The sequence below is a fragment of the Aspergillus niger genome, assembly GCF_000002855.4.
Source record: "Aspergillus niger supercontig An15".
NCBI classification, from domain to species: domain Eukaryota; kingdom Fungi; phylum Ascomycota; class Eurotiomycetes; order Eurotiales; family Aspergillaceae; genus Aspergillus; species Aspergillus niger.
The window spans coordinates 477,700-502,466 of NT_166530.1; the positions used below are offsets into that span (position 1 = coordinate 477,700).

Genomic DNA, 24,767 nt, shown 5'->3' on the forward strand with positions numbered 1-24,767 from the left:
GTATAGACATACTAGAATTACTCTAGCACAGGCTATTGCCGTTATTTTGCTAATGCCAACTCGGAATATTCCTGCCACAATGCTGATCTGCCTAGACTCTTGTGGCTGCTACCTAGTCACTCAATCTTACTGAACTGGGGTTGTGAGACCTGGGTGAGGGAGCTGTGTAGCCAATGTGATGCAAGACTAGCAATCAGCCATAATGTACTTCACAGCTCATTCACAAGTCAGGTGCTTCTCTGTTATACCTCGGAATAGCTTCATGTTATCAACCCTATATGACCCATGCAGCTACCTAACGTTCACATCCTCACGCACTTCTCACTCTCCTTTGCCCTCCTCCACTTCTTGACCCTGTCAACCGTAGCAATTCTCCCCCTCGTAGCCAATCAGACTCTCCATTCACTCTCCCATCCCCTCAGTTCGGTGCCTCTCATCTGCCATAACGTGTGCAAAGCGTGTTATTGTTCACGAGGTTGTCTATCCAAACTCTTCTCATGGGTTACTCGCTCTTCACACTTCCTTCAAGCCGCCTTTTCCTGCCCATTCCTCTGCCTATAAAGATGCCTTCTCTTCTCTTCCAACTTTCTCTCCTCTGCATCTTCCTCCTCTACATTTCTCCCTCCTTCTCGCAAGTTTTCTGTCTTCTCTATCATATTCTCGCCCATTCAACACCGTTTTATCTGCAAGGATATTCTTCTATCTATCTTCTCCTTCTACTTATCTATCTGTCATCTACAATGGCTCCATTCTCCTTTTCCATGCCTCACCTCTGCGAAAGCGACAACGATTGGCCCTCCGATCTTATGTCTATCGATGAAAGCTCGGATCACAGCAGCGTAACGGTAGAAAATGACCCAGACCGGGTGTTGAACATCCAGACGGGAATTCGATCAGGCCCTCTTTTTGAAAACAATCCTACACCCGCTGAGTTCGATGAAATTATTGAGCTCGACTCAGACACTGAGGAGGGCTTCAATGAACAAGACTACCTGACCGACGCTGCGTTCAATCGGCTACTACAAAACTGGCACAGAGCCCCCCAAGGACAAGATGCTGATGCCGAGGTGCAGTTCATTGATGTCCAACCAGCCAAGCGTCCTCTAACAGAATGGTGCGCGAATGGCATTGTCTACACACCGGGGCAATCCCTAGAAATTTTTGATGGAAATTTTATCCGGATAGAGAGCATATCCCAGCACGTTGTGTCTAAGGAGATCTTCTTCAATGGGAGGCACTTATTGCGTGCTACCAACCACAAGGGCACATATATCCCCAAGTGGCCCAACGAGCTCATTTGGATAGCAAATGAGAAAAGAAATATCGGACTGCCATTGATTAAGCGCATTGTAAATATCACTTTCACGAATACCTGCCATGTGGAGCATGATCCCCGGAAGAAGCAGCGTCCTCACGGTCTGTTCTGCAGGCTGAAGGAGAACTACCGCCTGAAGCCAGATGATCCAGCATCAGTTGAATACATCTCCTTCGAGGAGGCAGATGAAGGGTATAGGGCTCATCCCAGCAGTCTACGCAAGGCGTGGAGAGGAACTACCCGTCCTTTTGGAGCGAGTGATGCCCCGCAGGCCATCGATCTCGAGGGACCTGTAATTGATCTGACTGGACAAAGTACCGACGATAAAAGCAGTCGGCAGTACACGTTTGGAGACGGCTTCTGCGGTGCTGGCGGAGTGTCCTGCGGCGCTCTCAAAGCTGGTTTGCGTCCAACCTGGGCATTTGATAATTCCAGACACGCGATAAATACCTACCGTCTCAATTTCCGTGATGCCGAGTGCGAAGACTCGGATGTCTTCACCTTTTTGACGAACGATTATGCGTTTCTCAAAGTTGATGTTACGCATGGGTCTCCGCCATGCCAAACCTTTTCCCCAGCTAAGACCATACAGTGCGCTACAGACGATGCAAATTCCGCATGCATCTTTTCGTGCGCCGAGATGATTCGGAAAGCAAAGCCGAGGGTACATACGATGGAAGAAACAAGTGGGTTGTACGAGCGGCATCGAGAGACATTTCACCGTGTGGTTCAGGATTTTATTGAAATCGGTTACTCTGTGCGGTGGACAATTCTGAAATGTGCAGATTATGGAGTGCCACAGCTGCGACGACGATTGGTAATCATTGCATCTGGGTCAGTAGACATTGTGTGTCTTTCTTGTTTACTTTGACTGATGGCCTTTGTAGCCCTGGAGAGACACTCCCACCGTTTCCTGAAGCAACGCATGGGCTACCTGGTTCCGGCCTCAGGGACTACGTGACGATTAACCAGGTCATTTCACGCATCCCCCGCGGAGCCCCTGACCACGATGTCGAAGGCGCGCTGCAACGTAGCGCGATTGACCGAAGACCTTTTAACGCCAACAGACAGGCACGAACTATTACCTGTGGCGGCGGCGAGAATTATCACCCCTCGGGCCGACGAGGCTTCACCAACAGGGAGTTTGCGTGCCTGCAGACTTTCCCTATGCGTTTCCGCTTCGGGCCTCGCGAGGTACGAAAACAAATTGGCAACGCAGTGCCGCCGAAGTTGGCAGAAGCTATTTATCGTAGTGTGAAAGCCTCGCTGCAGCGAACAGATGAGGAGGAGACAAATCTTCAGCGGCGAGGGCTACACTAATCTTGGTATAACCATCGCCTCGTCTTTTGTGCATCTTGTGCGGACTTCGTATGCACTTTTTTGTTTATTCTTCTTGTCGGATTGTCAAATCAATGGCTTCAATTAGAATATTCCTCGATTAGAACATCATCACAATGAGTCTCGTTTCTTGTTTACTTTGAGAACCTGTGTATCTTATGTTATTTCTTTTCACAGTGAGTTTGGAAAGTATTGGCGGGCTTGCGTTGTGTTCGGCCCTCGGTGTGGAATTCGGGTACCCTCAGTGAGTGGAGTCCGACTGTCAGAGCTCCGAGGGGGGAAGATGGGGATGATCTGCCAGGAGATCCACATGCCTTTGCCTCAATTTGATAGCCGCGGGAAGGCATGAAGCCGTCCAACCGCGGAGAGAAGGGCGCAGCCGTCGCCACGATCGGGGACGGGTTCTGGTGGGAGGACGTTGGAAATGTTAGAGGAGCGAGATGAATTGCTGATAATAGATTTTGCTTCAAGATGATCTCAATTGTGCGTTGGAGATGCAGGATCCGGTCGTCGTAGGTCATGCAAGGTGGCACCTCCTGCATGATACTAAAGCACTAGTTCTCGACCGGGCATTCTGAAGTTGAGACGGAGGGGCCCAGCCAACATTATTAGCATTGGATTCACAGTGATGAGGGCGTTCAAGAGGAGAAAACTCTGGGTCAGGCACCGGTCGCACTGAAACTGGTTTTTGAGCGCCATTGACTTTCTGAATATTGGGACCACGCGAAAAGGCGCCGATTGACTTCTCCGATCAAAGGAGTATGAGGATTGATGGGAATCCCTCCCCGCTTCGTGTGTCTCCGGCCAGCCGGCAATAACCGCCCGATTGATTATAGGAGGAGGGAATAATGGCCTCGGTTCAACGCCGGGGGGCGGTATGAGATCAGGGTGACTTTAGCTCACCGTCCCTTTCCTTTTCCCTTCTTCCCTTGGATTGCCCCCAGCAACGTAAGTCTAAATACTACTACTTTACTCATCCCCCCCATTTTCTCCGTGCTTTCCGCCCTGTCTTTCTTTCTTCTCCTTCTCTCCCTCTCCAATTCGGCGGCATTGCTGCATCCTCCTCCATTCATTGCATCGTCTTGGGTATCATCATGTCTGCCTCTTGTTCAGCGTTGAGACGGCTGACCCACAGGTCTCCCCGCACTTGGCCCTCCCGCATCTCCTCCGTCTCCAGGCCTGCATCTTCTCTTTCCTCCGTTGCTCGTCCGAGTCGCAGCACACCCTCAACTTTTTCTCACATCTCTCGATTTTCCACCATGTCTCCCCTTCAACATGCTGCTCCCGTCGTTCCCGGCGATAAGCCGTACGACCCAGAGATCAAGGATATGGCCGACTATATCCACAACTACAATGTGAACTCGGACTTGGCGGTACGAGGGTTCTCCCATGTTTTGATTGACTTTCTTCTGTGTGCGATGGACTAATTGAAGACATCCTGACTTTTAGTATGACACCGCCCGTTTGGTGTTCCTCGACACTCTGGGGTGCGGTTTGGAGGCATTGAAGTTCAAGGAATGCTCCAAGCTCCTGGGCCCGGTGGTGGACGGCACCGTGGTGCCCAACGGAACTCGCGTTCCTGGAACGCCCTACCAGCTGGACCCTGTCAACGGCGCTTTCAACATTGGCGCTATGATCCGCTGGCTGGACTACAACGACTGCTGGTTGGCTGCTGAATGGGGTCACCCCTCGGACAACCTGGGTGGAATCCTTGCTGTCGCCGACTGGGTTTCTCGCACAAACCGTGCGGGCGGAAACATTGCCAACGGCAAGATCTTCAAGGTCAAGGACGTCCTGGAGGCCATGATCAAGGCGCACGAGATTCAGGGTGTGTTGGCGCTGGAGAACTCCTTCAACAAGGTCGGCTTGGACCACGTCGTTCTCGTCAAGGTTGCTACCACTGCTGTCGTTGCAAAGATGCTCGGCCTTAGCGAGAAGCAGACCGCAGATGCGATTACCCAAGCATTCGTGGACGGACAGTCTCTCCGTACCTACAGACACTCCCCCAACACCATGTCGAGGAAGTCCTGGGCTGCGGGTGACGCATGCCAGCGGGCCGTGAACCTCGTCTTGAAGGTGCAGAAGGGCGAGGGTGGCCTGCACACCGTCCTGTCTGCTCCCGTTTGGGGTTTCTATGATGTCCTGTTCAAGGGCAACAAGTTCCAGTTCCAGCGCCCCTACGGTAGTTATGTCATGGAGAATGTTCTGTTCAAGGTCTCCTACCCGGGTAAGTCTAGCATCAGACGTCAGTATGGAGGGAATACTAACAGTTGCCATGATAGCCGAGTTCCACTCCCAGACCGCGATCGAGGCCGCTGAGATGGTTAACGTGAAGCTCAAGGCTCTCGGAAAGACTGCCGCCGACATTAAGGAGATCAGAAACCGCACCCACGAGGCGTGCATTCGTATCATCGACAAGCAGTTCAAGGCGATGGACAACTTCGCCGATCGTGACCACTGTGTTCAGGTAGGTCCTGCCGTATCCAAAATTTGAGTGTCATGCACCACGCATACTGACAACCGCGCCAGTACATGGTTGCGACCATGTTGGTCTTCAACCGGTTGACTGCCAACGACTACGCCGACGGATCGGAGGCTGCTACTTCTCAGCTCCTGGAAGACCTGCGCAAGCGCATTTACTGTGTCGAGGATCCCCAGTTCACTAAGGATTACCACGACCCTGCGAAGCGCACCATCCCCAACGCCCTTACCGTTACTCTGAATGACGGAACGGTGCTGGATGAGGTGGTTGTCGAGGCACCCTTGGGCCACCGCCTGCGGCGTGAGGAGGCCAAGCCGGAGATTCTGGCCAAGTACAAGCGTCATCTGCAGGCGCACTTTGACCAGGCCCGCATTGACCAGCTGATTCAGGTTGGCTGGGACCAGGCCGCTCTTGAGGGCTACGACGTTGACCAGTACGTCGACTTGTATGTCAAGGACCAGATGGTGGCAGCTCAGTAGAGTCATGATTGTATATGCGGCATGGAGAAATTATACCATAATCAGAAGCGAGACTTTGGAGACATCGTGTATGAGATTAACGAGAATTAGCCACTGATAGAATACATTGAATTACCATATGGTGGGACAGCGATAATCAGGATTCTGCAGGCAGGAGGAATGAATAGAGGTCGGGCTAGGATACTAGTGGATGGCCTCGCTGCCGACGGTTACGCGACACGCTGCCGAACCCGCCAACAACAAGATCCATGTTTATCAGTCAGGATCAAGAGCTTGCCGACCCTCCCTATGTTATCATCTTGCAGAGTAGTCGAGCTAGTAGATTTCCCCATACAGACAACAGCTGATATCATCCCTACAGAATATACTCATCCAAGGGCAGCACATACCAGATCGTTTGGCCTACTTCTGAGTCTGTTGCTATGGGAGATTTACTATTTCCTCTACTTCATAATTCACAGACTAGTACTAAAAGCACATAGCAAGCTGGCATATGGCCCCAGTCCTTTAGTTGCATCAAGAACCATGTCAAATTAGAAAGATAACCTTCCTCATCATCTCCCCACCCAAACCACCACCGATAGGATATCGGCGATAAGGAAGGCCCCAATATCTATCTACGTACTGCCTAGAGCAGCAACAGTGCCGCGTTGGTGGCTGTCTCACCGCACCACCAATCATATCAACACCGAACCTGCTATCAGCGCAGCGCACGGATTCCCCAACCCGCTAGCCTAATGCAGGCTCGATAAGAAGCGAAAACCTGGGGTAAAGACAGTACTAAGACACTATCTCGGCATCGGCTGTTGTCGATCGGGACAGCCTTGCCGATACAGCCAATGATCGTGTTAGTGGGGAGAGTTGCAACGAGGATACTGAGTTCATGCCAAGATGAGGGCCGATAGGATGCTGAGGGGAATTGCATTCCATCTGGACTGCTTGTTGGGATGTATATAGGGAAGTTTATACGCGCCATGTTGTGCTTGTGTTGGTATTTGCTTGGATACTGCCATCGTCTCTCAATACCATGACAGAGTTTACGACTGAAAAGAAGGAGGAGTGCGGTGGTGATCATGAGGCTGTGAAGACAAGTTTTGATAATGGAGTTATTGAATTGGAGTCGATGCCTCAGTTTTCTGCTGAGGCGGAGAAGAGGCTTGTGAGGAAGATTGATTTTCGGTATGCATGCTTTGAATCTGCCCCATGGGAGTGAGGAGAGTTAACGGTGACCCAGGATTCTTCCTATCATGCTGGTCGCGTATATGATGTCGTTTGTGGATAAGCAGACGTTGAATTACTCTGCTATTATGGGTCTTTTGACTGACCTGAAGCTGCATGGTACGGAGTATAGTTGGACCTCGTCGATATTTTATTTTGGGTATCTTGCGTTTAGGTAAGTTGACTACCACATGAAGTATAGGCTGAGTGAGCACTGTCTGATAAGTTGCATTCAGTTATCCCGCATCACTGCTTCTCGTCAAGTTCCCCTTGGGAAAATACCTAGCGTGCACATAGTATGTCTCCTCTTCCTGACACCACCAAACCACACGCTTATAGCTATAGTCTCTGCTGGGCCGTTGTCCTCGCATGTCATGCTGCTACTACAAATTTCACCGGGCTCATGGTCGCCCGGTTCTTCCTAGGCTGCGCAGAAGCCAGCGTGACCCCGGGATTCGGCCTACTCACGTCTCTATGGTATCGCACGTCCGAACAACCTCTTCGCCACGGGATCTGGTTCTGCGGCAATAGTTTGTCATTGGTGCTTGGGAATGCCATTGCTGTGGGTATCTGGCAGATCAAAGACAGCTTAGCGTCATGGAAGGTAGAGCCCTTACAGATTTTCTCATCTTGACACAAATCTGATATCTAACAGTGGATGTTCATCATCTTCGGCATCGTCACATTCCTTTGGGGCTTCCTAATGCTCCTTCGACTGCCCGACTCACCCACAAATGCTTCTTTCCTAACAGACGAGGAGAGGGTCATTGCCCTGGCACGACTGAAGGCAAACAAAGCCGGTTACAAGAACAATAAGATTGAATGGGATCAAGTCATCGAAGCGTTCACAGACCCGAAGACCTGGTTTTTGGCTGTGTTTGTTCTGGGTTGCAATATCCCCAATGGGGGCTATACGACGGTGAGTCTTTCATCTTTGTGAGTAGATATGCGCGACTAAAGAGATGATACATAGTTCTCCGGTCTCATCCTCAAGGGCTTCGGATACGACACCGAACATACCCTGTTACTGGGCATGCCCGGAGGATTCATCGTCTTCCTCATCATCCTGATATCGTATGACCTATCCCTATTATTCATTATCCTGACTACAAAGTCCATCCTCTAAAATTATACATTATTACAGCTGCTTCACCTCGACCAAAATCTCCAATAGCCGCTGCATAACCTCCATCATACTCTCTTGCGTCAGGTACACCTCACCCCCTCTCCAACCCCTGCTATCACACTAACCAAAAGCAAAGTATCCTAGGAACCGCCCTCGTCAACAGCACCACCACCATCGCATCCCGCTACATCGGCCTCATTCTCATGAGCCTCTACTCCGTCAGCCTCCCCCTCTCGTTGGCCATGATCAGCGCCAACATCGGCGGCATCACCAAGCGAGCCACCGTCAGCGCCATATACTTTATCATGTATTGCGTGGGGAATATTATCGGGCCGCAGCTGTTCTTTGAGAGTCAGGCGCCGAGGTATCAGGTGTGTTTCCCAATTACTCGTTCTCCAATTGCGTGGCCCTATTGAAAGTATGTGACTGATCTTGTGTTTTATGGTGGATTAGAGTGGATTTATAGCCGTGTTTGTGTGTTTGGCCGTTGTGGTAGTGGATCTTGCGGCGTTTGTTGTGTATTTGAGGTGGGAGAATGCGAGGAGGGATAGGTTGGGAACGGGGATGGGGATGAGGGAGGGAGAGGAGAGGGAGGTGTTGGCTGATGTCACGGATTTGAAGAACCCGGGGTTTAGGTATGTTTATTGATTATGATCGATAGTAGGATTCTCTTGGGGTAGCGTGGACTACTACTTAGTACATGATGAATCATGATGTGGGTTCTATTTCTCTAAATGCAGTCACTGCACTGATTTTGTACAATCAAGTACTACTCCTGATACTTCTGAGAGCAACTGCTCTCTAGACCGAGATCGCAGACGACTAAGCAATTACCTAGTTATTCACAGGGCATCTATCTTTACTACTAGATATAATGGTCAGGTTTACCTTTCAATTACTGTAGAGGGAGATAAATCCTGCTATCGTGCATACAAACATCCAGCATCCAGCAATCATCATTTCATAACAAATACTTCATACTCATTCAATAATTAAACAGCACCATTAGACTAATCCATCGCAAAAACAATCTACTCCTCCGCCTCCACCTGAAAATCCTCTTTGACCCTCCTCGCAAAGTCATCATCCGTCACAATCTGACAGGCCACAACAGCCATCCCCGCCGCACAGGCCAAACAGCGCTGATGCGCCTCAGGGGACCCAGCACCATTGGTGAACCCCGGGGTATGATTGACGCCATCTGTCGGGATGGTGAAGAGGCCATGGAATCCAGGGACGGCGTAGGAGACGTTTCCTATATTTACCACAGTTAATAAATCTGATCTATCAATGAGATAGATATCTAGGTTGCGAGCTGACGTACCCATATCCGTAGACGCCCCGGTAAGTTTACCAGACTGCCCGGCGTTATTCATCACAGTGTGATGACCCATTGCGCGCATAACAGAGACGTAGCTCTCGCAGATGGGATTGTTGGTTTTAAGGTCGTCGTATGAGACGCCCCTAAACCGTCGCATCACAACATTAGTACTATTCCATGAGATTTGAATGAGGGTTCAGATAACTCACCACTCAAACTGCACCCCACAGCCCGTGGCCATCGCCGCCGCCTCAAAACACTTAACCACCTTCTCCGTCAGCGTCTTCAGACCCTTCTTCGTCGGCGACCGAATGTAATAATCCACCGACGCCGACATAGGAATAACATTCGGCCTATCCCCGCCACTAGCCACAACACCATGAATCCTCTGCGTCGGCAGGATCTGCTGCCTCAACAGAGAGATATTCACATACGCCGCGACCACCGCATCCAGAGCATTCACGCCCTCCCACGGCGCTGCGGCCGCATGCGCCGGCTTGCCCGTGAACGTCACGGTGACTTTATCATTCGCTAGAAACCCGCCCGGTAGGACCGTCGCCAAGCTCAGCAGCTCGGGATGGCCCGGGGCCATGGGGATAGGGTGGACCATCAAGCAGGCGTCGACATCCTTGTAGGCACCATTCTCGAGGAGACGGACTTTCCCGCCGCCGGATTCTTCGGCGGGGGTGCCGAGGAGGCGGACGGTGTAGTTAGAGTCAGGGGCTTGGTGTTTGAGGGCCTCGCAGGTGGCGATGAAGGCGGCAATGGAGCTCGTCGCGATGAGGTTGTGGCCGCAGGCGTGGCCGATGTTAGGGAGAGCGTCGTATTCGGCGTTGAAGACGATGTTGCGGCCCCCGGTGCCGTGGGTGTAGGTTACTTCCAAGGCGGTTTCGAGGCCGTAGGCGGAGCGTTGGACGTGGTAGGCTGGGTTGGTGCGTTGGAGGGTTTCGAAGAGCTTGCAGATGTTGTCGTGGGCTTGGTGTTCTGTGTAGGCTAGTTCGGGGGTGGACCAGATCTGGGGCTGTTAGTAAGTATGTCTGTGTTGGGGTGGGTTGGAAAGGGAAGCTTGCCTTCTTGTTGATGTTTTCTAGCTCGGAGGCATGCTTGTGGAGGGCTTCTTCGACGCTCGTGATGAAGCGTTGTTGTGTTGCTTCGAGCTGCATGGTTGTTCGTATTTACTAAGTAAAGGTCTGGCTAGATTGTATCAATCAAGTACCAGAATTGGAAACTGGCATGTACGGCAATTTATAGCTGGATCGTGCATGGTGGAGATGAATCTCCGCATTGATTGCGGAGATCCGAGAGGGGGCTATCAGTATCAGAGCGATAAGCGATAGGAAGGAACCTAATCTACTACTAGACTATCTACTACTGCTTTTGGTACTCTTGAAGCCATCGCGATTGCCGATACCGAGGTCACATGACTGGTGCCGAGCCAGCCAATCGGCGGGCGAGGCTCGGCAGGATGGCGGCTTGAGGGAAAAACGAGCATCGGTTGGCGATTCAATTCTCCGCAGTTCCTCTTTCCCCTCTCCTTTCTATGTCCTCTTGGTTGGTTTGTCTCGGCTCGGTGTCTCTAATGGCCCTGCTTCGACCAGGTTACATGTCAAGTCTGACAGGACATTCCTCCCCGACAGGCACACCGCGAGCAAGTGGAGCAACGGCAAGCACGCGATAGAACCGATAGACGATGCATGGGCTCGGCAGGAGGACTCGGTCCAAGACTGGTAAGGATCCCCACCAGTTCTGTCTTACACAAATTGTCTAGGTTGCTTTTTTTGTCCCAGAACGGTCGGACTTACTGCACCATAGGTTGTCGCACGTGTAGAATTCGCAAGGTCAAATGCGACGAAGAAAAACTATTCGTTCCCGGTCAGGAGGAGCCACAATGCCGGCGTTGCACAGCGGCCCGGATCGTATGTGAGTGGAAGGGCGGCCCCATCCCCCGGGGTCCAGCAAAAAGGCCCGGAAAAGACCCTCGCTCGGTGGAAGCGCAGATGGTCCGTCAGTCTGTTCCGTCTCCTGCACGCTCTTTATCGCCCACCGGGGCTGCTGGGAATAGCATTCAAGCGGCCAATTCCCTTGTTATATCGGACTTTGATCGCTCGTGCTTGAATTATCTTCAGGATTCCGCGCTGGTCGTGATCCTCGGAAAGCATTGGCCATGGTCTACAGTCTCTTATGCATACCACAAAATCGCAGTTAAAGAACCCATGGTCATGAGCATGATGTTGGCGACTACATCTAGTGAGATCAACCGGTCGCGTCTGTACGACCGGGACAAGACGGAGGGACCATGTACTATTGAGAGCCTGTCCGACATGGACAGTAGATTGCACTATGGTCGGGCTCTCTCTGGCCTCCGGGAAGCGCTGAAACCAGACGTCAAGCCCCCGGAGCAGATCGAAGCCATCTTCATCACCTTGTGGATGATGATTGACTATGAGAACCGATTCGGCAGCGGGACTGCTGGAATCAATATTCACATTCGCGGAATCGAGAGTCTACTCTTCAACCACGTCGTCCCATCACTCAAACAAATAGGGCCTCCAGATATCGCAATTGCAGAAGCAAGTTCAAAGACTGCACTATGTCATGTCACAGACGAGGCCCAGGGCACGAGCGCATGTGACAGCCCTGGGCCGCAACAGACTGCCGAATTGTCCAAGAATAGGCTTCGACATACAGCGGTCCCTCTTTTTCTGCTTTGGACTTTGTACTTTTTCACACCGGGCGCTTTGCTCTCTGGCCCAGGCGCTGCAAGGCTCGATGCCGACCTCTTCCGGTTTTTCATGAAAGAGGAAGCAGGAAGTGTGGGATTGAGTCTTTCCGAGCTATACAGGATTGGCAGACAGTCACCGTCTCGATTCTGGGGGGATTCCTACCCCACCACAGCCCAGCTGGATGATATGGAGAATATGCCCGGGCTATCGCTGTATCATCGAAGTCATGTACTGCAATTCAAGATTACGGAGTTATTTCGGCAAGGAAGTCATTCGGTCACGACGGGTCTTGAGATCATTAGTGAACTCAACATGTTATCTGATGTAAGTTCCCGTCTTAGTCCTGCAGATGACCTGTCATTTATCTTCATATGGATGGTGACGGCGACTAATCCGCTGATCAGGAATACGATACCTTGTTGGGTTCCGCCAAGTCTGCGCCCTCGTGTGAAATCGTGGGTGACGGACGTCGCGTGATGGAAACGATCTTTTGGGCAGCCATTACTTACTACGGCACGATCGTGTACTTCCACCTGTGCTTCAAAGACACCCTGGCCAAAGGTATGCAGGGTGCAGGGATGATGACTCTGCATGATGCCGTTTCCCAGGTTCTGGAACTCTCTTTGAAGCTACATCGCAGCAGACCGCACTTGATGGTGCGCATCACGTGGCCTCTCTTCATCGCGGGGATAGCCACATCTGACAGGATCTACCAAGACTGGGTGTCGTTTCGGCTGCGCGAGCTTGGTCGCTATGGGCTCAACTACAGCCGGGTCAGCGCCCGGTTTGACGAGATCATCCAAGGAGGCGATCCCTTTGCGCACGGACGAAGGCCATTGTGCGCGCAGTAGTGCAATTCGGCAAGACGTTGAAGTGAGTTGATAGGATATCTGGATCCCAGTGGTGACGACGATAAGGCCAGGATAGCCCGGGGATCTGCTTGACGTGTGGTTCTAGAAAGTTTCGGGAAGGGGATCCTAGCCAAATCGTGGGGACTTCCCAGACTGCCAACATCTGCTACACTCTAGACGTGCAGCTAGTGGTCGTACATTATCGCGCTCATTCAGGGTCTGCCATGCATAACGACTATGCTTGGTTCTAAAGGTGACATCGTGGTCATGGTGACGACCCTATTCGAACGAGTCAAACGGGCATGGACGGGCTTAGAGTTTGCCAACCATAGCGCTAGTCTTGGCAAAGATATACACGGAAACAAAGGACTATCCATTGCGGTCACTGGCTATCTGCAATGTTGTAGCGGGCTATTCGCTGAAATAAGATGTTTGACAAATCGGGCATCTATACTGATGGTATTCGAACCATGATGCGAGACAGGACGCATGAAAGACATGGTGGCAACGGTTAAGGACCAGGATGTTTCTCCGCCCAGACACTCGATCGGCCTCCATCGCGTCATGCAGGCTGGGTTCGTCGTGGGGTGATGGTGCGACCCAGGCCGGCTCGGGAAAAGGAAGGGTATCTTGGGACGCTGCTAGGGTTGACAGACATATGGGACTACCAAGGAAGCCATGCGTCAGTTCTATGGAACGCAAGTCCGGCCAAGACCGCTACCAGCAGTGTGTCCCCGCATCTCGGCCAAGCGTTGGCGCCACCCAAAGGAGAACAGCCTTACCAGGATTCCTGAGCGTATAGCCGGTCCTCGCAGCTCGCGTGTGTCTGCTCGTCCAGCCATCGATCGACCGATACCTGCCGCATTATGCCGCCATCGGTGAGGTTGCGGAGTTCGCTACTGCGTCTGGCAGTTGCTCGTCGACGATGATGGTACAACACGATACTGACAGGTTAGAGATACGTCTAAACAATGGAGTTCAATCAGCGTGCAGCATCTCCACCAGGCATGCATGCAGCAGTTGAGCTTCCAATAGGGGACACTGGAACACTAGCACTTACAATGGGATCGTACTCAAGGCCGCAAACAACACCACAGCACCAACGATGACACCCACTATTCCGGTGTGGTGCGTATCCCCAGCCATCGGAAGTATACGGAAAAAAACAACAAAGATAAGATCGATAGGTCAACTGCGCTTAGGAGATGACGCGTCGGATAAATCGGCTCGAAGCCAGCGACTCACTCCTCACGACAGCCTCCAAACAGCATCAGCATCAGCATCAGCAGGGGAAAGTTGGTGGGGATGGTCGCATGGGAGGGGGGGATACTGGGAATAGGATCCATTACCGGCGGGGGAATTGGGGCAGGTCTCCGAGGACAGCGACGGCTGCATTTAAAGTTGAGCCAGCGAGTGGCCCTCAGACCCCCGCGCAGCAGCACGCCAAGGCCACCGGACAGACACCCTGGGATGCAGGCCATCCGAGGCGGGCCAATCCTCAGGATTTTTGCCTCAGGAGACGCCAAGTCTCCGCGCTCCGGAACACCTTGGCGTTTCCGCTGGGGCCACTGGGCCGCTGCACCAATCACATCGCTCCGTCTCAGGTCTCGGTGCTCGTACTGGCTCACGTGGCGGAATGCTGTTGTCGTATGCGTCATAATCCCCAAAGAGGCGAGACTCGCCGACTTCGCGCCCAAGGTTGGCGCCAAGGCATCGCTTCCGGGGGTTCTGTGATTGGCGCTTGGCGGGCTGGGCAGTCTGCTCGGCCTTGGGTGTCTATCTTCCATGCCAAGACTGCTTCCCAGGTCCGGCGATAGAGGAAGCAACTTATAAGAAGGAGGAATTCCCCGGAATCATGTCGAGGAGAGAGAGTTTAGAATTTGGAAATAAGAAGCAGAATCAGGATCTAGACCAGTTCAGATCAGATCAATCTAGTGCTTTGCCTCAAGTGTATGGACTCTCATTCCATAGAGGATACAATCTACATGACACCTCCGTGATCTCCTACCTTTCAGTAGAGAAACCCTCAAGCACTGCATACACAGACACACAGACACAAGAAACACACAGATACCCCAATATGGGCACTGAGAAACAGTCTCAGACTGCCTCTACCCCCTCCCACTCCCCTCTCTCCGCCCCCGCCCACACCCTTCCCTATGCCTCCGTCTTGCAAGAGCTTTCTGTCAATTCAGAAGAAGGTCTCAGCACCCAAGAAGCACAATCCCGACTTCAGAAATGGGGGCCCAACGAACTCGAGGGAGACGAAGGCATCTCCCTCGCCAAGATCATCATTCGCCAGGTGGCAAACGCCATGATGCTGGTAAGTTACCCAACTGCTACTACCATTAACTTTGTTCTCGCTAACAAGGTCATTACTACCCAGGTTCTCATCATTGCCATGGCCGTCAGTTTCGGCATTGAATCCTGGATCGAAGGCGGAGTCATCGGGGCCGTTATCGCCCTGAACATCATCGTAGGCGTCTATCAGGACTACGCCGCCGAGAAGACCATGGACTCGCTACGAGGCCTCAGTTCACCCACGGGTGTCGTCACTCGTGACGGCAAGACCGGTACCATTCCCGCCATGGAGATCGTCGTGGGCGATATGGTCGATTTGAAAGTCGGAGATACGGTTCCGGCTGATTTACGGTATGTTCCGCCCATCCCTCCACATATAGAATCCAAAGCTAACGCCACCTAGACTAGTTGAGACAATGAACTTCGAAACAGATGAAGCCCTCCTCACGGGCGAATCCCTTCCCGTCACTAAGTCATCGACTACTACCTTCCCCGCTGACACTGGACCCGGCGATCGTCTCAACATCGCCTACAGCTCCTCTACTGTCACCCGTGGACGTGCACGTGGTGTGGTGATCAGCACCGGCATGAAAACTGAGATCGGTGCGATTGCCGCGGCACTTCGTGAGAATGGAAACCAGCGGCGCCGGCCTGTCCGTCGTGGTCCTGAAGGCGAAACCAAGAAGCGGTGGTATGTGGTGGCCTGGACGTTGACATGCACAGATGCAGTGGGTCGGTTCTTGGGAATCAACGTGGGGACGCCGCTACAGCGGAAACTGAGCAAGCTGGCGCTGCTGTTGTTTGGAATTGCAGTGGTATTCGCAGTGATTGTGATGGGCGCCAACGACATGCGCGATGACAAAGAAGTGATCATCTATGCAGTAGCTACCGGGTTGGCCATGATCCCCGCTTGTCTAGTGGTCGTGTTGACAGTCACTATGGCCATGGGCACGAAGCAGATGGTCGAGAGGAACGTCATTGTACGGAAGATGGATTCCCTCGAGGCGTTGGGCGCCGTGACGAACATCTGCTCCGACAAGACGGGCACCCTCACCCAAGGACGCATGGTGGCCAAGAAGGCCTGGGTGCCGGGGCTGGGTACCGTGTCAGTCGGAGTCTCCCGCGACCCATTGGATCCGAACGACGGCGAGCTCAAGGTCAGCGATGCCATGCCCGGAGAAGGTGAAGGGGAAGGCGACACGAAGACGCCGCAAGAGATAGTGACCGACAGTGCCTTGCTGCAGCGCTATCTGGACGTCGCAGCCATGGCCAACCTGGCCCATGTGCACCGCTCCGAAGAGAACGGACAATGGCAAGCCCGTGGCGAGCCCACCGACATCGCCATCCAGGTCTTCGCGGCACGCTTCGACTGGGGCCGGGAAAGATGGACTACCGGTGACAAGCCCGTCTGGACACAACAGGCCGAGTACCCCTTCGACTCGACCATCAAGAAGATGTCCGTGATCTTCCGCCGGGACGACACAGACGTGATCTTCACCAAGGGTGCCGTGGAACGCGTCCTCGAAGCCTGCACTTCCATCGTCTGGAACACAGACACCTCCGAACCCGTGCCCCTGACCGATGACATCCGCAACACCATCCTACAGAACATGGAAGCGCTGGCTCGCGAAGGACTGCGCGTGCTTGCACTCGCCCACCGCACTAGCTCCTCCACCTTCACCGACGTCCCGCCCCGGGACACTGTCGAACAGGACCTCACCTTCGCCGGACTGATCGGGCTCTACGACCCCCCTCGTCCGGAGACCGCAGGGGCCATCGAAGAATGCCACCGCGCCGGCATCTCCGTGCATATGGTGACGGGCGACTACCCAGGCACCGCCCGAGCCATCGCCGCCCAAGTCGGCATCATCCCCGCCAACGCACAGCTCCTCTCGCGCGACGTGGCCGATAACCTCGTCATGACAGCCAGTCAGTTCGACGCGCTCAGCGAGTCCGAAATCGACGCCCTGCCCACCCTCCCCGCCGTGATTGCGCGCTGTGCCCCGCACACCAAAGTGCGGATGATCGAGGCGTTGCACCGCCGCGGCCGGTACGCCGCGATGACAGGCGACGGCGTGAACGACTCGCCGTCGTTGAAGCGGGCAGACGTGGGAATCGCAATGGGCCAAGCGGGCAGCGACGTGGCGAAAGATGCATCCGAGCTGGTCCTAACAGACGACAACTTCGCAAGTATCATCAACGGTATCGAAGAGGGCCGTCGCATCTTCGACAATATCCAGAAATTCGTCCTGCATCTACTCGCAGAGAACGTAGGCTTAGCGCTCACCCTATTGATCGGCCTGGTATTCAAAGACGAGAATGGCCAGAGTGTGTTCCCTATTGCACCGGTGGAGATCCTCTGGATTATCATGATCACGTCCGGATTGCCTGATATCGGACTGGGAATGGAGATGGCGGCGAGTGATGTGATGGATAGACCGCCGCAGAGTGTACGCCCCCTCCCTCCTCTTTTCTCTATTGCATGTAATACTAACGAAGATATGAAATAGAAAAACGGCATCTTCACCCCCGAAATCATCCTCGACACGCTCGTCTACGGCATCTGGATGGCTGCCCTGTGCCTCAGCGCCTTCACCCTGGTCCTCTTCGCCTGGGGCGACGGCAACCTCGCCACAGAATGCAACAGCAGCTACTCCGATCCCTGCGACACGGTATTCCGCGCCCGCGCCACCACCTTCGTCTGCATGACCTGGTTCGCGCTCCTCCTGGCCTGGGAGATGATGCATTTGCGACGGAGTCTATTCAACATGCACGACTCATCCCCCACCAACAACTCTAAACCTAGAAATAAGTGGACGGGATGGGTCTCCGACATCTACCGCAACAAGTACCTCTTCTGGGGCATCGTGATAGGATTCGTGCTCACCTTTCCCGTGCTGTATATTCCTGTCATTAATGATGTGGTGTTTAAGCATATTGGGATTGGGTGGGAGTGGGGGGTGGTGTTTGTTGAGGCCGGGTTGTTTTTGGGGGGTGTCGAGGGGTGGAAGTGGGTGAAGAGGGTGGTTGTTAGGAGGTATTTGGCGAAGAGGGGGGATGATGGGAGGGGGGCGATCCATGGTGTTGGTGGGAGAAATGGGGTGGATGAGGAGAAGGTCGCTGGGGGATTTAGTCGGTTTACGACGTTGAGTCGGGAGGAGGGGGTTTTGGGGTTGAAGAAGATTTAAATAGACCCTTTCTTTTGTGGTTGGGATGGTGTTTATAGACTATGTTTGATGTGATAGATTATTAGAACGTGATTTGGTTTACCTACGTTGGTACATGTGGTTACGAGTATATAACCTGCGTTTGAAAAGAAACTCGAAATCATTAATTCATATATCGTAGTATGGCTATACTTAATGCCCCAGGTTCTGAGGAGCGACAGTGGCCGGGCCCTCTGGAGTAACATACGCCTATTCCAACCGGTTAGTAGTGATCAAACAGAGTTAACGGGCGTGCATACCTTGGACATTCCACCATCCACAACAAAGTCACTACCATTGACGAAACTGCTCTCGTCACTAGCCAAAAACACCACGGCATGAGCCTGCTCAATAGCCTCTCCGAACCGACCAGTGGGGAAGTGCACCTCCCGCCGGAAGCGCTTGGGCTTGTCGTCACCCAACCAGTCTTGCAGGAGGGGAGTGCTATAATCATGTCAGTAACATACCCACATTGACAGAACACATCACGAGATCCAAGAGGGGATAAACTAACTTCAACGGCGCCGGACACAGCGCATTGAACCGGAATCCCTCTCTCGCATGCACAATAGCCAGTTCACGCGTCAACGCCAACACAGCACCCTTACTAGCCGTGTACGCCAACTGAGGCGTAGCACTTCCCACCAAGGCCACCACACTCGCCGTGTTGATGATGCTGCCCTTGGTCTTCTTGTGACGACGCAGACTCAGCACGGCATGCTTGCATCCGAACCACACACCCTTGACGTTGATGTTCTGCGTCATATCCCAAATCTTCTCGGGGGTATCGACGGCGTCGGCATCGTCGGCGTGCATGATGCCCGCATTGTTGAAGATGACGTCCGTGCCGCCCCAGCTGTCCTGGGACTCAACCATGGCTTGTACGTCGGATTCCTTGGAGACGTCGCATTTGATGGTTTCGACGCGGGGAGCGGTGGGAACGACTTCCTTGACTTTGGCGAGGGCTTTTTCGAGGGCTGGGGCCGAGATGTCGGCCATTAGGATGTTGGCGCCTTCGCGGGCGAAGAGGATGCTGGTTTCGAGGCCGATACCGCTGGGTTGGTTAGCGGGTGGGGAGGGATTGAGAATTGAGATTGGTCTAAATTACCCAGCTGCACCGGTGATGATGGCATTCTTGCCTTGGAGACGACCTCTAGGAGCGGATGCCATGATTCTGGGGTTGGGTTAGCTATGATGGTGGATAGTGGGGATTGGTGCGGGGTAGAGTAGATGGCAGTTGGGTGATGGTGTGGGATTGGCGTACTTTTGGATATTTCTGATATATTTAGAGTATGATCAATTGAGTAGAAAGGCAATTGAAGTAGTACCAGCGAGAACAAGGAGAACACACTGGAAAGATGAGTAGAGAGAGATATGCAAGAGAAGCAGGGATGAAGCAGGAATGCGGGACAGTGGAGCCCGCTTATCTAATGGCGATCCCGATAAGGCAGGCAGCTGTCAGGCACGCAGGCCACCATGCATGCTGCATCTGCTCGTGTGCCGGTTTGAGACTGGTTGAATTGGTATCATTCATGGTAAAATAGACCCTGTATCTGTCGCAATTGGACAAGACAGATGATAAGAACTGCAAGCATCCCAATCATTGTGGCTTCAGTATCAGCCTGGCGGGCCCCGTGACGGCTCCCCAGCTGATAAGCAGCGGTGGCTGACGTACGGCCGTCCTTGCGTCCCACTTGCCTCCTCACCGTCATCCCCCTCATCCCCCAATCCAACTGCTGGACAGTTTTCTCCGCGGGCAGTACTATCCTCGAACTGCTCGTGTCATAATCCGAACACCATCATGTCCTCTGCCACCCCACCTTACGAAGTCACTCTCGAAAACGTTGCTCACGTCCTCCAGCATGACACCCGAGTCAAGCTGGCCGGTGTCGACGTCGATGGCATGCTCCGCGGCAAGCTCGTCTCCAAGAAGAAGTTCCTCTCCATCGTAGCTGATGGATTTGGCTTCTGCTCCGTCATCTTTGGCTGGGACATGCATGATCGCACATACTTCAAAGAATTGACCATCAGTAACAAGGAGAACGGGTACCGCGATCTCGTGGCAGTTCCGGATCTGAGCAGTTTCCGTCGCATTCCATGGGAGAACAATGTGCCATTCTTCCTAGTCAGCTTTCTGGATCCCGATACGAGTGAGCCGGTCTGTGCTTGTCCGCGGGGATTATTAAAGTCCGCCCTGGGGAAGGCGGAGGCCGCGGGGTATCGTGCCATGGCGGGGGGTATGTGTTTCCGCCTTATTTCTTGAGGTCCGCTGACATCGTATCTTCCAGCGGAATATGAGTTCTATCAGTTCCGCGCACCAGGAACACACTCCAACCCTGAGCGCAATGCGTCGGCCACGGCCACCTTTCTCAAGGAGAACCCTGTCGAGTCCCTTCCCCCGCTGACGGAAGGCATGTTCGGGTACAGTCTGACCCGTCCCATCCACAACCAAGACTACTATTATGGGGTATTCGACGCGTGCGAGCAGTTCAATTGTGAAATCGAGGGTTGGCATACGGAGAGCGGTCCCGGTGTATATGAGGCGGTAGGTTGCATTGGGTGACGTTAAGGTCCCTGCTGACAGTAGCAGGCACTACAGTTCGGAGAGGCCAAAGAGATGGCCGACAAAGCTGGTCTTTTCAAGTGAGTGACTTCAAGCTACAGAGGATCAAACTGACCGTGCCAGATACGTCGTCAAGTCGATTGGCACCAAACACGGCATCACACCAACCTTTATGGCCAAGCCACGCGAGGGATTACCCGGTAATAGCGGACACATGCACATCTCACTGGTCTCGAGCGATGGGAAGAATGCGTTCATCCGCGACACGCCCGACCCGAACCCGCCATATCCCGATGTGGCTTATCTCTCCGACCTAGGGCGACATTTCCTTGCCGGGGTCCTTACTGGTCTTCCTGATATTATGCCCATGTTCGCACCCACCGTGAACTCTTACAAGCGACTGGTGGAGAACTTTTGGGCACCCGTTACGGTATCCTGGGGACTGGAGCATCGGGCGGCCTCAATCCGGCTTATCACCCCACCTACCGCGAGCGCAAAGGCAACCCGGCTGGAGGTGCGTGTACCCGGGGCTGATGCAAACCCGCATTTTGTTCTAGCAGCAGTTGTCGCGTTGGGGTGGCGGGGTGTGGAGAAGAAGCTGGAGATTCCGGTTCCGCCCCTGTCCAAAGGCGAGGACATGGGCGGGGCAAGCGATAAGGGGGTCCGATTAGCCAAGTCGCTGCGGGAAGCCACGACGGCGTTCATGCGCAAAGACAGTGTCGCACGGGAGGTCTTTGGCGATGCATTTGTGGAGCATTTTGGGGGCACGCGGGAGCATGAAGTGCGCTTGTGGGAGGAGGCCGTCACGGATTGGTGAGTGGATGGAGGTGGCTGCAGTGATATGATGATACTGACTATTAGCAGGGAGGTCCGACGGTATATTGAGACGGTGTAACCCGGATGGACGGAGCTGCGTGTACAGGCCAGCAGCTGGCAAGATTAGAAGCCCGTGTTACTTTGTTATTTTTGCTTCCCTGTTTTGCCCAGACTGGTCCAGATCGGACGGTACAGATTGGCTGCAGACGAGTCCGTGGCAACCCGAGCTGGAGCTGGGGTCGGGAGAGCAGCGGAAGTTAGAGTTGACAGCGATCACATGCGTTCACATGTGGAAGAGATGACTGGATGTACTTTTGATTTCTGTTTCATAGTAGGTGTGTGGCATGTGCGTAGCGACATGAATGAGCATACATAGAATAGCTGTGACATTTCCATCATGTTCGAGTTTTTTGCAGCCAGGCCTGAGTCACAACAGCAATGATTGAATCAGCTCCACAGTATCACCAAAAAGCACTGTATCACCATCGGGACAAGTCGGTCGAGTGTAGGCGATGGCCGGACCGCAGGAAGCTTTGCCAGGACGGACGGAGGAGAGGAGCAGACAGGGCAGCAGGATGGCGGCGAACCGCGGTTGGGAGGAAGGCTCTCGGGCCTGCGGGGAGTTTAGGAGCTTATCAACATCCTCGGTTGACTGCCTGAGTGGCTACTGAGTTGCAAGATGCAGTCTGCAAGCTGGGCAGCTGCAACAGAGCCAGCAACTACCGACCCACGTCGGGAATCATCTCGAGACCTTCCTGGATAGTTAATATAGTGGCCACTACTGACGAAAGTACTCGAATTGATCGAGTAAGAAGTACTCGGCCTGAACGATAAGCCGCGAGTCGGAATCGGTAGCCGGCGTGCCCCGCCCGTTATCGGCCGAATTGCAGCTGGTTTCCCGCGGAGAAGTCACGTGGACTCATAGCTCTGGAGCAGCCCTCATTTTGGGTTCAATCCAGCTTATCGGGACTCCCCATGGACCGCGGTTACTGAGTGAATGGTGGGACTGACGTAGTCGCTGTGTAGACATATATTCCCTCTATTCCCTCCACCTCTTGTAGCTCAGAGTCGTGCTTGTTGTTCTGGAAAGCTTTCTCCGCTACTTCCTTCTCTTCATCATCTCATCTACTGTACTTCTATCCTGCCGGTCCGGATAGTATCTATACCCCCTCCCCACATATACTTCCCGATAAGATAAAGCATACCACTCCATCATGGTGCAAGTCGACACCCAACTCAAAGACGTCGTCATCCTCGGCAATGTGAGCTCGGAGGCTCGCAAGATCCTCACCAAGGACGCATGTGCCTTCCTCGCCATCCTCCACCGCACCTTCAACCCTACTCGCAAGGCCCTCCTCCAGCGCCGCATCGACCGCCAGGCCGAGATTGACAAGGGTCACCTTCCCGACTTCCTGCCCGAGACAAAGCACATTCGTGAGAACGATGCCTGGAAGGGTGCTCCCCCGGCTCCGGGACTCGTCGACCGCCGTGTGGAAATCACGGGTCCCACAGATCGCAAGATGGTCGTCAACGCGTTGAACTCCGATGTCTGGACATACATGGCTGATTTCGAGGGTAAGTCCCTTTCTATTACCCCAGATTCTCCCCGAAAAGAATAGCATCTAACAACAGACAGATTCCAGCGCCCCCACCTGGGAAAACATGATCAACGGCCAAGTCAACCTCTACGACGCCATCCGCCGCCAGGTCGACTTCACCCAAGGCGGCAAGGAATACAAGCTGCGGACGGACCGCGTGCTCCCCACCCTCATTGCTCGCGCTCGTGGCTGGCACCTCGACGAGAAGCACTTCACTGTCGACGGCACCCCCATCTCCGGCAGTCTGTTTGACTTCGGTCTGTACTTCTACCACAATGCCAAGGAGCTCGTTGCGCGCGGCTTCGGCCCGTACTTCTACCTCCCCAAGATGGAGTCGCATCTGGAGGCGCGTCTATGGAACGACGTCTTCAACCTGGCTCAGGATTACATTGGTATGCCGCGCGGAACGATCCGTGGTACGGTGCTGATCGAGACCATCTCGGCGGCGTTTGAGATGGATGAGATCATCTACGAGTTGCGCGAACACAGCTCCGGATTGAACTGTGGACGCTGGGATTACATCTTCTCCTTCATCAAGAAGTTCCGCAAGCACCCCAACTTTGTGTTGCCGGACCGCTCGGACGTTACTATGACGGTGCCGTTCATGGATGCGTATGTGAAGTTGTTGATTAAGACGTGTCACCGCAGAGGAGTCCATGCTATGGTAGGCCAACCATTCCCCATTATACTTGATGACGATGCTAATAAACTTGTAGGGAGGCATGGCCGCTCAAATTCCCATCAAGAACGACCCCGCCGCCAACGACAAGGCCATGGAGAGCGTGCGCGCCGACAAGCTGCGTGAAGTGCGCGCCGGACACGACGGCACCTGGGTTGCGCACCCTGCGCTGGCCTCCATCGCCTCGGAGATCTTCAACACCTACATGCCCACTCCCAACCAGCTGTTCGTCCGCCGCGAGGACGTTCACATCACCGCCAACGATCTCCTGAACACCAACGTCCCCGGCAAGATCACCGAGGACGGCATCCGCAAGAACCTGAACATCGGCCTGTCCTACATGGAGGGATGGCTCCGCGGTGTGGGCTGCATTCCGATCAACTTCCTGATGGTACGCTCCATCTCTATCCCAAATATCCCAAGAATAACATATACTAATAAAGAAATAGGAGGACGCCGCCACCGCCGAAGTCTCCCGCAGTCAGCTCTGGCAATGGACGCATCACGGCATCACCACCTCGGACGGCAAGAAGGTCGACAAGGCGTACGCCCTGCGTCTCTTGCAAGAGCAGGCGGACAGTCTCGCGGCCAAGGGTCCCCAGGGTAACAAGTTCCAGCTTGCAGCGCGGTATTTTGCCGGCCAGGTGACGGGCGAGGACTATGCCGATTTCCTGACGAGTTTGTTGTATAACGAGATTTCGTCGGCGGGCAAGGCGGAGCCGGCTGCTAAGCTGTAAGCTGAGCAGTTTGC

General features: G+C 53.6%; 10 protein-coding genes across 10 annotated transcripts; 7 read left to right on the forward strand and 3 right to left on the reverse strand.

The window, feature by feature from the left end:
• Positions 1–740: 740 nt before the first annotated feature.
• On the forward strand, positions 741–2,635 carry An15g01770 (uncharacterized protein; the record flags this gene model as incomplete). The annotated part of the gene is made up of 2 exons (XM_001396679.1): positions 741–2,149; positions 2,203–2,635. 2 exons carry the CDS (start codon positions 741–743, stop codon positions 2,633–2,635), a joined length of 1,842 nt encoding a protein of 613 aa, XP_001396716.1.
• Positions 2,636–3,912: 1,277 nt separating this feature from the next.
• An15g01780 (uncharacterized protein) lies at positions 3,913–5,614 on the forward strand (the record flags this gene model as incomplete). Its single annotated transcript, XM_001396680.3, has 4 exons — positions 3,913–4,026; positions 4,103–4,880; positions 4,936–5,120; positions 5,183–5,614. 4 exons carry the CDS (start codon positions 3,913–3,915, stop codon positions 5,612–5,614), a joined length of 1,509 nt encoding a protein of 502 aa, XP_001396717.3.
• Positions 5,615–6,641: 1,027 nt separating this feature from the next.
• An15g01790 (uncharacterized protein) lies at positions 6,642–8,827 on the forward strand (the record flags this gene model as incomplete). The annotated part of the gene is made up of 10 exons (XM_059744501.1): positions 6,642–6,793; positions 6,849–7,007; positions 7,069–7,128; positions 7,172–7,436; positions 7,488–7,751; positions 7,806–7,906; positions 7,977–8,042; positions 8,095–8,329; positions 8,412–8,593; positions 8,764–8,827. The coding sequence occupies 10 exons, from the start codon at positions 6,642–6,644 to the stop codon at positions 8,825–8,827; spliced, it is 1,548 nt and encodes a 515-aa protein (XP_059607038.1).
• A 162-nt stretch (positions 8,828–8,989) lies between these two features.
• An15g01800 (uncharacterized protein) lies at positions 8,990–10,543 on the reverse strand (the record flags this gene model as incomplete). Its single annotated transcript, XM_059744502.1, has 4 exons — positions 8,990–9,213; positions 9,283–9,422; positions 9,489–10,294; positions 10,496–10,543. 4 exons carry the CDS (start codon positions 10,541–10,543, stop codon positions 8,990–8,992), a joined length of 1,218 nt encoding a protein of 405 aa, XP_059607039.1.
• A 624-nt stretch (positions 10,544–11,167) lies between these two features.
• On the forward strand, positions 11,168–13,104 carry An15g01810 (uncharacterized protein; the record flags this gene model as incomplete). Its single annotated transcript, XM_059744503.1, has 6 exons — positions 11,168–11,195; positions 11,236–12,326; positions 12,407–12,563; positions 12,611–12,658; positions 12,709–12,875; positions 12,925–13,104. The coding sequence occupies 6 exons, from the start codon at positions 11,168–11,170 to the stop codon at positions 13,102–13,104; spliced, it is 1,671 nt and encodes a 556-aa protein (XP_059607040.1).
• Positions 13,105–13,415: 311 nt separating this feature from the next.
• An15g01820 (uncharacterized protein) lies at positions 13,416–14,511 on the reverse strand (the record flags this gene model as incomplete). The annotated part of the gene is made up of 3 exons (XM_059744504.1): positions 13,416–13,491; positions 13,636–13,797; positions 14,099–14,511. 3 exons carry the CDS (start codon positions 14,509–14,511, stop codon positions 13,416–13,418), a joined length of 651 nt encoding a protein of 216 aa, XP_059607041.1.
• A 197-nt stretch (positions 14,512–14,708) lies between these two features.
• On the forward strand, positions 14,709–18,342 carry An15g01830 (uncharacterized protein; the record flags this gene model as incomplete). Its single annotated transcript, XM_001396685.3, has 4 exons — positions 14,709–15,176; positions 15,240–15,505; positions 15,558–17,604; positions 17,665–18,342. 4 exons carry the CDS (start codon positions 14,709–14,711, stop codon positions 18,340–18,342), a joined length of 3,459 nt encoding a protein of 1,152 aa, XP_001396722.3.
• A 171-nt stretch (positions 18,343–18,513) lies between these two features.
• An15g01840 (uncharacterized protein) lies at positions 18,514–19,530 on the reverse strand (the record flags this gene model as incomplete). The annotated part of the gene is made up of 4 exons (XM_001396686.1): positions 18,514–18,570; positions 18,621–18,804; positions 18,875–19,414; positions 19,469–19,530. 4 exons carry the CDS (start codon positions 19,528–19,530, stop codon positions 18,514–18,516), a joined length of 843 nt encoding a protein of 280 aa, XP_001396723.1.
• A 631-nt stretch (positions 19,531–20,161) lies between these two features.
• On the forward strand, positions 20,162–21,740 carry An15g01850 (uncharacterized protein; the record flags this gene model as incomplete). The annotated part of the gene is made up of 4 exons (XM_001396687.3): positions 20,162–20,597; positions 20,649–20,905; positions 20,951–21,003; positions 21,047–21,740. The coding sequence occupies 4 exons, from the start codon at positions 20,162–20,164 to the stop codon at positions 21,738–21,740; spliced, it is 1,440 nt and encodes a 479-aa protein (XP_001396724.3).
• A 1,213-nt stretch (positions 21,741–22,953) lies between these two features.
• Positions 22,954–24,753, forward strand: An15g01860 (uncharacterized protein; the record flags this gene model as incomplete). The annotated part of the gene is made up of 4 exons (XM_001396688.2): positions 22,954–23,314; positions 23,376–24,001; positions 24,054–24,407; positions 24,466–24,753. The coding sequence occupies 4 exons, from the start codon at positions 22,954–22,956 to the stop codon at positions 24,751–24,753; spliced, it is 1,629 nt and encodes a 542-aa protein (XP_001396725.1).
• Positions 24,754–24,767: the final 14 nt, after the last annotated feature.